Consider the following 12,846-nt stretch of genomic DNA (forward strand, 5'->3'; position numbering starts at 1 on the left):
TCGTCTTTTCAGGTGAAATTAAGAGCATGGTCATTTCTACACATAACCAGAAAAAAGTTGTTTCCATAAAACTAAAATGCAGAGATTATACAATTAATCTGAGAATTACCAATGGGGGTCATCAAATCCATTAGTTGCAAAAAGTTGGGTACACTATAAACCAAACATCTGAGTAAACTGAGGGTTCAGTACATTATAAATAAAAATATAGAGTATAAAGAGGGTTGAGTACACTTTACTAAGATAATTCTGAATAATTACTTCAAGAAATGTTGCAATAATCATAACATATATACGAAGTATTTGAAAGGAATGTAAGTGAAGGACATTTATTACTTGTTTGGTGTCATATGAACTACAATGCTACCAAAACATGGTCACTTTTAGAAAGGTTATTTGACACCCGTTTTCTACACAAAATTTAGACATTGAGAAACAAAGCAATACATGTACAGATCAACTTGGAATGTCAAAACCATCCAAAAAGAGACCTGAAAGAAGTCAGTCTACCCCTCACTCATGGTACAGAAAGTGCAGCATCTTGCAACAGATGAGAAAACATCAACATGGGTGTCAGTCAGTAACAAAATGAATCTTCATCAGCAGGTAACATAATAAAAGAGTATGCTCATCTCAAAAGTGCCAAAGTCACATATACACATGCTATTTCACAATAAATCCATTCAATCATTGTATAGCTAAAGCATCTGGAGACAAACAATGACATAACAGTCAAATCATTAATAGATCAGACTGATGGAGAATTATCATCCTTATCCACGGACATTGATTAAGGAAAGCAGACAACGAGTAGTGGTGTATTCTTTACACAACTGTCTTACAATAGAAACTTTTCCAATAGAAACTGTGTTTGACCATCAGACATTATTTGACTGTAACAATATTGTGATGTATCAACCTCTCGATATTAAGATCATTGTTTTATTCTAGTTAGAGATCATGCATTATGGTTAGAGTCTAACATATAAAATTAATAACTACTACTTACATTCTGTACAGATCCCGGCCTAGCATAGTTGTAAAATCCCTCTACGGGCCAAGTCTCATCTCCCTCTTGAAGCTCGGTGCTTGTTTCTGAATAAAGAAATCACATCAAACCAAAAATTTATTGTCTAAGGTTTTTAACATCGTGTCTGTCTAAAAATTCTTCATATACTATTTAGTTACTACATTATTTAATATAGATTGAGAACTTTCTCGGTTTACTCAGGATAGATTGGTGTGTGTGGGGGGGATAAAATTTGACAATACACTTTCGTATACTCGGACGAATTGCATAGCTTAATATCAATCTACTAAGGTCTTTTTAAGATTGTTTCTAATACAAAGTTGCAATTCTCTCTCTTGAATTGTCTCCCAGTAGCATGTCTTGGAATTCATAGCACGAGAAACCGGATTTTCGATTGCCGTAATGACCATGGTGGAGCTTTATGCCTAATTCTAAACAAACAGTCTTGAACTGAAAGTGTCCATTGTGTGTGCTGTATTTTTGTGTGTATTTAACGTTGTTAAAATGTCTATTAGAATAAGAACAAGTATATCGTCATACACTGTAGAAACATTTCAGAATTATTTAACTTACTGTTGATAACTTAGCAGAAATGAACATTTTTATAAACTACCTGAAGTAGCACAGCCTCACCATTCGAATATTAAAATTAGTCAAGGTATTATATCATTCAGGTTTCGTCATTCTTCGTATGTTAGTAACAGCTGATTTAGATATATATATATTGCTTATGCAGTATGCGATATTATTTAGCTTGAATGCAAACTTCACAAGATACTTTCGAAGATTTTTTTTTGTAAATAGAAACCTGTTTTCTTATATATTTAACCATCCTTCCTCACTTTTTTGTATTATGGATTATCAGGTTCATGGGACTGAATACTCTGTAGTTGGTGATGAATTTGAACAATAAATGGACACAACAAAATTCAATCAATTTAAGAATAATATATTCCAAACAAGTCAAATGAATGTAAACCCACACATGATAAAAACTTGGTTCAATGTTGTGTATCACAATTGTTTATAAAACTTCAAATAATACTCATTTCCTCTAAAGCATTCGTACACGCTCGTTTAATAACTTCAGAATCCAACTGACAAGGCCTAACATGCACAGGTGATTACGGTGCATGACTTGCAGTCTGACAGTTGCGAGTGCAAATCACCATCCTACCAACCATGCTTGTCCTTTCAGCTGTAAGGAGCATCATAAAGTTGTGGTCAATCCCACTAATCATTGGATAAAAGAATAGACCGAGAACTTAGAAGCTGAAATAAGACTTCTTTTGTTTACATGGAATTCGTCAAACCACTGTTATGTCAAAAATATGTTGTTTCAAAAGTAATAGTTTATAAAATTATGTTAACTAAACAACACAATAGTTGTGCTTGTACTCAACAGTAAAGCCAATATACCATCAGGGGGGAAGTTGTCATTCAATAGTATTCTTCAATTCACCAAACAGGTTAAGGGGTTGACTGTCACTCTTATGACAAGCCCAAAAGTTAAAGTGTAAAAATAGTCTGTGGCTCCAATGTAGCATTGTTTCTAGAAGGTTCCTAGGTTAATTTATGAATAAAAGTATTTTGAACAATTTTCAAAAAACATTTCTTCCAAACGGATTGATTCTAATATCTCCCAATCTACGTGCCTGAACTTAAATCACCCATAATTATGATTTCATTAACTCTTTCAACATGGGTTCGATCACAGAGATTGACCTTATAACCATTTCGTTCTGCTTATAGTGTTCATGCTATAATTTTTTTATTTATTTTGTATATGTTCACGAAAGTTTGCATATTAACAGTAACAATTACAAGACTTACGTACTCAAAGGTTTTACTATTCTTAAGTGTTTTCCTATAACAAAGCCACATCGGGCTATCCGCTGAGTCTACCGAGAGGAATCGAATCCCTGGTTTTAGCGTTGTAAATCCGTAAACTTGCCGCTGTACCAATGTTCAGTCTTGGCTGTGTTTTAGTAGATCAACATTTTTATTACTGTTTACAAATAAATTCTTAAACTGTTGTTTTTTTAAACATAGAACAGTAAATAAAAAGGGTGTGACGCTAGTTTAGAAAAGTCAGCATTAATTAAGACAAGAAAGAAGCCCAGAAAGATGTAACCCGTATCGAAATGGAAAGTAAACATCTCGAGGCTGAATAAGACTATATGAAAGCCAGAAAATAAAATAGGCCAAAAGAAATAGATTTTAGACTCAACTTCAGTTGACAAAGGCAAAATGAGAACTCTGAATTCAGTCGGCATATTAAGATATCACAATTTAATGAAAATTAAGCTGATAAATATTTAGAACATTTGGAGAAAGTTGCTTAAATCATGGACTAGCCTAGCGAAAAATGGCTGTTATTGCTACAGTGTTTTCACTGGTAAAACAGACAGCCAGATGTGGCTTTGCTATAATGTTTGTTTGTTTGTTTTTTGGAATTTCGCACAAAGCTACTCGAGGGCTCTCTGTGCTAGCCGTCCCTAATTTAGCAGTGTAAGACTAGAGGGAAGGCAGCTAGTCATCACCACCCACCGCCAACTCTTGGGCTACTCTTTTACCAACGAATAGTGGGATTAACCGACACATTATAATGCCCCCACGGCTGAAAGGGCGAGCATGTTTGGCGCGACTCGGGCGCGAACACGCGACCCTCAGATTACGAAGCGCACGCCTTAACGCGCTAGGCCATGCCAGGCCCCACACTGTTCTGTAAAACGAAAACAATAAATAAACAACAACAAGATCAGCCACATTCTTTGCTTAGTTACAACACGTATTTTGTGTATAAATTAGTTTAAATGAAATGTCAGTGTTGAAAATATATTCTGTAAAACGAAAACAATAAACTAACACCAACACCAACAATATTTCAAACAATACACATATAAAAACCATTTACGATTTTCTCTTAAATATGTTATTTTAAGTTGTAAGATACAATCTCAACAGAGGTCGTTAAAATCAAAATGGCATCATCTGATAAAGTAGACCGAACGTTTGGAGTAAATTATGTATGCCAACGTTGTTGCCAACCCCTAAAATTGGATTCATCATTTGGATCACTAGATGATCAGACATTTTCAGAGCTATCTGGTATCTTTACTTTTTATATAAACATCATCGATAGAAAATGTTGATGCTAAAAGTTAAACTTCCAAGGTTAAAAAGAACTTGCAGGAATAATTTAACTTAGCTTGAGATCAAAGTTAAGTGAATTTTTTCGTAATATTTAAATCATCAAGTAAATGCAGTTTATTATATATATATATATATCGATAACGTAAAAATATTTATAATTCTAGTGTTTTAATGATCAGGCATAAATAATGGAAGTCAAAATTTGAAAGAGCAAAGTTTTCAGTTGTAATAATTTTTAAGTGTATGTTGATACAACATTGTTGTTATATCTCCCACTGTTTTACTTTCTAGTTGAAATAACATTATTCTGTGAAGTAATTGTAATTTATTAAAATATTTGCTTATACTATTTTACAGCTCCTATGTTAAGCCATTCTAACTCAAGTAGTACTGTACACCTTTTGCAGAATGATCATAAGGTAAGTTTGATGCCAACTAGAGTGTCATAACACAATTATCATAAACAAATGAATTACGTGTTATGCAAATACGTTGTTGATGTACTGATCACACAATACTTGATAACAAATTGAAGCACCATGGTTTCAGTATATTTTAAAATGTGATGAAATTGCACATATGGTTTTCTTCCATCTGATAATTAAATTAAGTTTTTCATATGTTTACATACATGTACATTCTAAGGTATGTTTCACATTTTGTTTATATTGAATTTTGAATACCACTTACAACATTGTATAACATTTCTGTAAAAAACATACTTTGCTTAGCTACAACATGTATTTTGTATATAAATTGGTTTAAATGAAACAAATTTAATGCTACACTTTGCATAGTCAGATTTTACCATTAAAAATGTATGTTTCGTGTTTGGTTACTGCAAATATGCATTGATAAATAGGAATTGTGGTTAAGGTTTTTTCTCTTTTTCTAGAGTTTTTCGTAATATGACAATTTACCTTTTTTTATTTGATATGTGTTTGAAAATTCAGGATTTTGGTTACATTTTTCTTTGATGATTTTATATTAAGAAGTACATAAAAATTAATCTACGTGTACAAGATAAATTGTCTGTTTTTATTTTTAGGGCAATGGAACTGAAGAATATGAAATCTCAAGAAAGTATATTGCTCCTGTAAGGTATGTTGTAAAATCTTGTTTATTTAAATAAATTCATTGATTATTGTTTTCATGTATATTTTCTGAATATGTGTTATGTTATTTATCCAATATAACTAACATATGCTTAGAATCCTGCCAAGCTATTTGTGTTCTCATTGTGCTGGAAACACATTTAATTTTCTTTCTACTTAGTTTTCGAATGAAAAAGAGAAGGCCATTTGGCCTGTAAAGTTTTCCTATTTATTTAGAGATGTAATGTATTGAAGGAAGCTTGCAAAATGTTTTTCAATTTTTTGAACTTTAAATGAAACTGGACTATATAATTGTAAAGGTTCATACAAATAACATTTGATAATTAGTATATATCTGTTATGTATGAAGCAAATGAAATTTGTCAACTCATTCTGGCAGATACCATTTCATGGAAAAATCTGTAAATTTTGTATTTTATTTTTCAGAGTTATATCAAACTGGTGGGTAGTCATTCTAGAAACCAAATATCATCAATAATTTGAGATGGCTTAAAACTTCTGGCTCTCTGAAAGAATATTTATCTGCCTTATATATATTTCAATTAATTAGTTATAGGATGTTTGAATTGGTACTCAAAATTTTTTAGTTCATCTAAAATTAAACCAAACTGCCAATAAACATGTGAAGATGAGTTTTTGGATAATTTTGTGATTTTGGTGTCTCTTGTATGACTACTGTTGATTTTTCCCCTAGTAAATTAATGCAAACATAACAGCTAAATTTCATAAAACCAAATGTGATCTTCTGAGCTAAGAGATTTTCACAGTCCCTCATTTTCTTAATCATATATTATTTTATTTCTTTATTTAGAGAAATGTTTATAAAATTTTTATTCTGGTCATTTTACATTTTTTTCATTTAATAATAATTTCATTCCCTTTTACATTAATTCAAGCATAAGCTTCTAGTTGGAACAAAAGTTTTATGAGGAATACATTTCTTATTTGTTAAATTGATAAAAGATTGTCTTAATTTATAAGTCACTTTTCAAATTATATCAAATTTTATCATTATTGTTAATTAAATGTATAGTTAATAGTATTTTATAATTTTTAGGTCATTTACTTATATTTCATTATTTAAAAAAATGTTTGCAAGTGTACTACAACAACAAACTCTCATAACTGTGAGAATGTATTTAATAGATTATGTACTTTTATATTTTTTATGTAACAAGGAATTGAATTTATGTTATTGCCATTGAATTCAAAGAGAATTTAGCTCAGTGTTTAATTTCTATAGGCTTACTGAGAGTGGAAATGGGTTTCTGATGGTTGGAGATAGTAGCGCTGGAACAACTGAGAGTCTTGGCCATCACCTTAGGGTAATAAGATACTGGTTTGAGAATAGTCATCTTGTAAATCAAAATTGGAATCAATATATTAGGTTGAGGAATAATTCGTGAGTGTTTTTAAATAATTTCATTCAAGCATTACATGCAAGACTATACAATACTTCAATGCATGAACACATTACACCCAAAACATTTATTATGATACTTTATTTCATGTAATACCTAGGTATATAGTATGCATTGTTTTAAACGAAATTGCAAGAAATTAAATGCGAAAAGCAGATGGTGTCGAAAATGCTCGATTTTGTCCACTTGACAGTCCATTTAATGAGCTGAAAATGAAAGCAAAAATTAAAGACATATGAAAATCAAACACACCATCTATTAGAGCAAAACATTATCTACCAAATGACATGAAATATTTTGCGAAAGCGTTTCAGTTATGAATATATTTGTTTAACTTGAAAAAACGCTCGCAAATTATTCCTCAACCCAGTAGTTAAATAGTTTGTTCTAATCAGTGTCTCACAACTAGTTCATATCTACAAAAGAAGTTAGTGTATTTGTAGTTTTTGCCAAACTTTATAAGTTTGATAATCTGTATTAGAGTTATTCTGTTCACACAATTAAACAGTAAAATACCTGTGTTATTGTAAACAAGAGTGTTCTGAGCAATGAGCGTGTATACATATTCTTTGTAAGAGTGAGATTATTTGGCACATAATAATTGTCCAAACAAATTGAATGCCGAAGACTTGTTATGTAAGACAGAATTATTAATTTACCAGAGGAATATGTGTATTTGTAAAGGGATTTTATTATTTGTTATACAGGTAACAAGTCGCTTGTTTGACATCATGTCGGATCAGTCTGATGTGGATCATCCTTTATGTGAAGAATGCACAGACTCACTGTTAGATCAGATGGATCAACAACTGAAAATAGCAGAGGATGAATGCAAAGATTATAGGTAAGTACTATATTGTTCCAGTTATAGGGAGATCTTGTATAGAAAGTGATCTCCATTTTCAAGTATCCTTGGAAAGACATTGATTATCATAATATCCTTTTTTTAGGTGCACAAAGTCAGTACAATAAATTAACAGCCTGCAGATGGATTAGATGCAAGAATTAGCAATGACCTTGAGTGAACATCTGGCATACATGTGTGGATAGATACTGTCTGGACATTCAATAATGTGACACGTTAGAGTAGGGGGGAAGGGGACCTGTGGTTAGTTGCAATTATAAAGCAACAATAAATTTTACATTCCAATTATTAATAAAAAAGCATCACCTTATCAGGTCAGTTTGTTATATAAAAGTAAATGAGAAGTGAATGATAGCATTTTCAGCAACAAATGTACATAGTTTTAAAAATATATTACATTTATTAAATTAAAAAAATATCTGTACATTCAGGAATGCAACAGGTAGAGTAGGGAGAAGAGGCATTTGTTCAGCTGTAATTATAAAGCAACCATGAATTTTACAGCCAATTATTAATCCTTCCAGATGGGTTATGTATCAAAGGCCATGTCATCACATTTGTTGATTTACATTCACAGTTTTATTTAACTATTATTTTATGAGCTTATGCCAATAAGTGTGGTATAAAATTGTAGAGTGTAATTCAAATTTTTATATTATACATTATTTGATTTCTTAATTTAAAAGTAAATATTAAACAAAAATACTTAAATATTGATTTTGTGTGTCACGTGGTATGTTGAATGTAGCACTGGTTCAAATTAAATGTTTGCAATATTAAAATGCAAAGTCAGTTGTATTGTACAAATTAGAAACTCAAATTGCCGATATTTCTTCTGTTTGCTGAGATGTCACTTGTACTGAATCGAACACAATGGTACCACTCCTCTCTATCCATTTTTGAAAACAGTCCCTCATGTACATTTACTTCTGTATATGACATGAATAACCAATTGAAAGATCAGAATCCCACCCTAGTGACTTTTTTAGCCAATTTCAAATATAACAAGCACTCTTAGTTTTGAGTCCAAGCTTTGTGCTGGTAAGTTGAGTCTTTAGCCTGTTTGAAATTTCATATTTTTTTATATCCAAATACAACTTAATTACAAAACTTAACAAATTATAATGGAATTCTTTGGTATTAATATAGTAATTTATGATTCTTTTGGTTTTTCAAACATGTATGTAGTGTATATAAAATCTAAAAATATTTCACATCCTCCACATGCAAAATGTTTAAGGATTAGCAAGCTATGACAAGCAGAATCTGAGTATAAAGGTCAAAACTAGTAGATATAATTGTTTACTTTACTGCTTTATTTTCTGTTCTGTGCTTTTAGAAAAATATGTTTTCAACTTGTTTGTAAATAATATATATAATGCATAATAATTGAAATGTGTCTATTTTACAAAATATTAGTGCATTAGAACAGCCAAGAGAGGTCACTGTAAACACTAAAGGGCAACTTTATATTACTGGATATGGTAACATGAGAGCACGTTTGTTGCATAATTTTAACTTCTATATTGTTAGCTGGGTGTGGCTGAAAGATCAATATATTAAAAGTAATAAGTATATATAAATGTATAATGTTATGACATTCAAGATATTTAGTTTAAACGTGGTTTCATTGTAGAATGAAAGAAATATAATTTATATTTATATCCTAATTTTTTACGGTGGTTATGAGATCAGTCAAATTGACTGAACCACCCAGAGAGTTGTTATTGAAAATAACAGAAAAAATACAAAATTTTTCTTAAGAAACATTTGATAATTATCTGGATATTATAAGGATTTCACATGTGAAATTTGAAAATTTTTCTGATGCATATAAAGATTTTTAGTTTTTGCATATTTGTAGGCAATGTGCAAAAAAAGAAAAACATTGCTCAACAAATCTTAAGACTAAATTAAAAAAAAATGATATCTTATGTATGAAAGCATTGTAATGTTTACTAGTAATTGGCCAAATTTTGTGAACATATGCTTACCAGTTTGAAAATAACAGGAAAACTATAACAAGCACAAAATAGTTATAAGGTTGGTCCCAGGATCCAAGCCCATGCTGATAATTAATCGAAAGCATCATCTTATAATCAGGTCAATATGGTATATAAAAGTAAATGAGATGGGAATGACGGACAGCATTTTCAACAAAAATCTGTATTGTTTTATAAAATAGATTACATTATTAAATTTCAAAATATTAAAGCCAAAACTAACCAACCAGTAAATAACTGTCTACTTTTAGATGCTGAGTGTTATTAGATTGCTAAAATCAACCAACATTTTCTTAGAAAAAGGTTTTTTCTTAAATAATTTGGTAAAAAATAGAAACCTCTTTTTTTCAGTCTTTGTTATGCATTTCAGTATCCCACTTTGTTTTATTATTTTTATGTTTATTTTTCTGAAAATCATTTAAAATCACTTGGTAATTCCAGGGAGTTTGTGGATCAGCTTAATTTGTGCGAAGAAAATGAAGAAGACTTAAAAATATTAGAAGAAGAATTGAAAGAGGTAATAAAGAGATTTTTATATCTCTTTAAAATTATTTTCAGTTTACTTACAAGTAGTGATTGAATGGGATTTTTGTATTATTAATTCTCTCAACCTGGGCTAGACTAATTTGTACATTTTGTATTTATTTCAAGTCTTTACAGATTTAACACTTCTAAATCACTGTAGTATATATATCTTAACAAAATTTGGCAGGCTTTGAACAAGTCTGTATGTAAAGTAATTTTTCATGTTAAGATTAAAAATACTTTTTCTCATCTCAAGAATCTCAAATTTTCTTTGTGTAATTTCTAAAACTTCCTAAATACTTTTCAAACATTTTTTTTTCCAGTAAAACTTGATATTTTATCTGTTATTTACTTTACCCTATCTCAAAATGTAACCATCAAAGAAAAAAAATCAAAAGTAAATTTAAATTACCTTTTTGTTCTTTCTAGAATTACTTCAAATTGTAATATGAAACTACGTTAATTTATTCCAAGTAGGTTTAGACTAGTAACAGTATACATCTGTTTATAATTAAATAGTATTATCCTATTGTCTTTTGAACTGTGTCTAATTGCTGTCTGTGCCATTGTAAGTTGTAAATAACTCCAGGCACATGCAACTGAAGTTATGCTATTGAATTACATTACCCACATGCTACTACAAGCTGCTCACATGCATTTCTGATGCAACATTTTTATTAGATTATTATTTATTTTAACAAATATAATTTAAAACTATCCCTATTTTTACATTTTAGTTACTGTCAGAATAATAGATAAAAATAAACATGAAAAACACAAAAGTACCTATCAAAACTTCATTTCGTAACTTACAGTTACGACAAAGTTTTCGTACCCCTGCGTTGTGAGTGGTTTTTTGCTCATAACTTAAAAAGAATCATGATTAGGATAATGAAAGCATAGTATATTATAAATATTATACTAACACACATCTATATAAATTTTTATGTAAATTGAATGACAAATAAACTGTTTATAAACAAATTACCAAACATAGGAGGGGCAGAAAGTGTTCGTGCATCTACTTTAATGGTCAGTTGTGTAGCCTTTCAGAAGAATTGCTTGGTGGAATCTCTCCATGATCATTTGACAGTACTGAACTGGTATTTTCTTCCATTCTTCTTTACAAAAGGTCTCCAACTCTTGCAAGTTTTTTGGATGATGCTGATGAATTCTGGTCTTCAATTCATGCCAAACGTTTTCAATTGGGTTGGGATCGGGTGACTTTGATCGGGTAACATAAAAAGTAGTTTAATAAACTTTTGATTGAAAGACACTAAAACTTTGTGTTGTGTGTAGTAAAGGATACCCAGAATGAAAGGTTTAAATTATCACAGAGGCTGAATTGTTTAACTGTTTATTTTAGTTTCAGCTTTAATGTATTGATCCATGTTGAGAACATTAAAGTAAAAAAAAAACATTTTTCATTATTACTATTTACATCAGTCTGTATATTTTACAGTTCTTGTTTAGAATCTTGCCATTTCAAGCATTCAGTTATTTGGTGCATGCTATCTCTGAAAGATATAATTAGGTAGTCATAGCAACTACATTGCAAGAAACTAAATTCTTCTATGTATGAAGTAGGTTGTAAAAGAAGTATAATACCTGTATCATGATATAAATTATATTTCACTCTAGCTAGAAGAAAAAGAAATAGACCTAAGAACAGAACTTCAGCACGTTACTGAGGAGCAGGCAAAAGTTCAAGATAGCCTTATTCAGCAGCAACAAGAAAAGGAGAAGCTTCAAGCTGAGGAGGAAAGATATTGGCATGAGTATAGTGACTTGAAAAGGCAGCTTTTATTCTGTGAAGATGATCAGAGAAGGTGAGAAAAAGTTACTTGAAATTAGTAGCTCCTGTAAGCATAAAATACAACATGAAACAGAAACAGATGTAATCCATTTAATCCCACAACAAAAAGCATAGACTTTTGGAAACCAACTAACTAGAAAATATGATAAAAGACTGTCTGATAGAGCTTGCTTTCTAAATAGTATAAAATTCCTTTTAGTACTGAATGTGAATCACTTACAGTTATGACAGAAAGTGTTTGTACCTCTGTGTCATGAGTAGTTTTTTCCTCATAATTTAAAAAGTATCATGATTAGGATAATGAAATAATAGTATATTATAAATATTATACTAACACACATCTACATAAATTTTTATGTAAATTGAATGACAAATAAACTGTTTATAAACAAATTACCAAACATAGGAGGGGCAGAAAGTGTTCGTGCATCTACTTTAATGGTCAGTTGTGTAGCCTTTCAGGATAATTGCTTGGTGCAATCTCTCCTCATAGCCCTCCATTATCGTTTGACAGTACTGAACTGGTATTTTCTTCCATTCTTCTTTACAAAAGGCCTCCAACTCTTGCAAGTTTTTTGGATGACGCTGATGAACCCTGGTCTTCAACTCATGCCAAATGTTTTCAATTGGGTTGAGATCGGGTGACTGTGATGACCACTCCAGAACGCTTATATGGTTCCTCTGTAACCAGGATTGCACATATTTTGATGTGTGCTTAGGGTCATTGTTGTGCTGGAAGATCCAATGATGCCCAAGCTGCAAGTTCTGAGCATTGTTCTTGATATAAGTGTCTAATATATCAACGTACCCTTCTTTTTTCGTGATTCCGTTGACATGATGAAGGCTGCCTACACCAGAAGAGCCAAAGGAACTCCATAGCATGATCGAGCCATCTCTGTGGTTAACTGTAGGGAC

The 12,846-nt window shown here is 30.9% G+C and overlaps 1 protein-coding gene across 4 annotated transcripts in view; it reads left to right on the forward strand.

The window, feature by feature from the left end:
- Window positions 1-4,001: 4,001 nt before the first annotated feature.
- The window catches only part of Atg6 (Beclin-1-like Atg6), a 34,991-nt gene continuing 26,146 nt past the window's right edge, over window positions 4,002-12,846 (forward strand). For 3 of the 4 annotated variants that reach the window (XR_013014536.1, XR_013014535.1, XM_076457034.1), the window contains exons 1-7: window positions 4,009-4,141; window positions 4,544-4,605; window positions 5,235-5,287; window positions 6,545-6,626; window positions 7,430-7,566; window positions 10,032-10,107; window positions 11,757-11,944. Coding sequence is in view for 2 of the 4 variants with exons in the window: in XM_076457034.1 (XP_076313149.1) it covers window positions 4,015-4,141; window positions 4,544-4,605; window positions 5,235-5,287; window positions 6,545-6,626; window positions 7,430-7,566; window positions 10,032-10,107; window positions 11,757-11,944 (725 nt within the window). In the remaining 2 variants the exon portion in view is untranslated. Of the gene's footprint in view, window positions 4,142-4,543; window positions 4,606-5,234; window positions 5,288-6,544; window positions 6,627-7,429; window positions 7,567-10,031; window positions 10,108-11,756; window positions 11,945-12,846 lie in introns of all 4 variants that reach the window. The other variant, XM_076457033.1, reaches the window with a different exon arrangement.

Source organism: Tachypleus tridentatus, chromosome 9 (genome assembly GCF_004210375.1).
Source record: "Tachypleus tridentatus isolate NWPU-2018 chromosome 9, ASM421037v1, whole genome shotgun sequence".
In the NCBI taxonomy this organism is placed as follows: domain Eukaryota; kingdom Metazoa; phylum Arthropoda; class Merostomata; order Xiphosura; family Limulidae; genus Tachypleus; species Tachypleus tridentatus.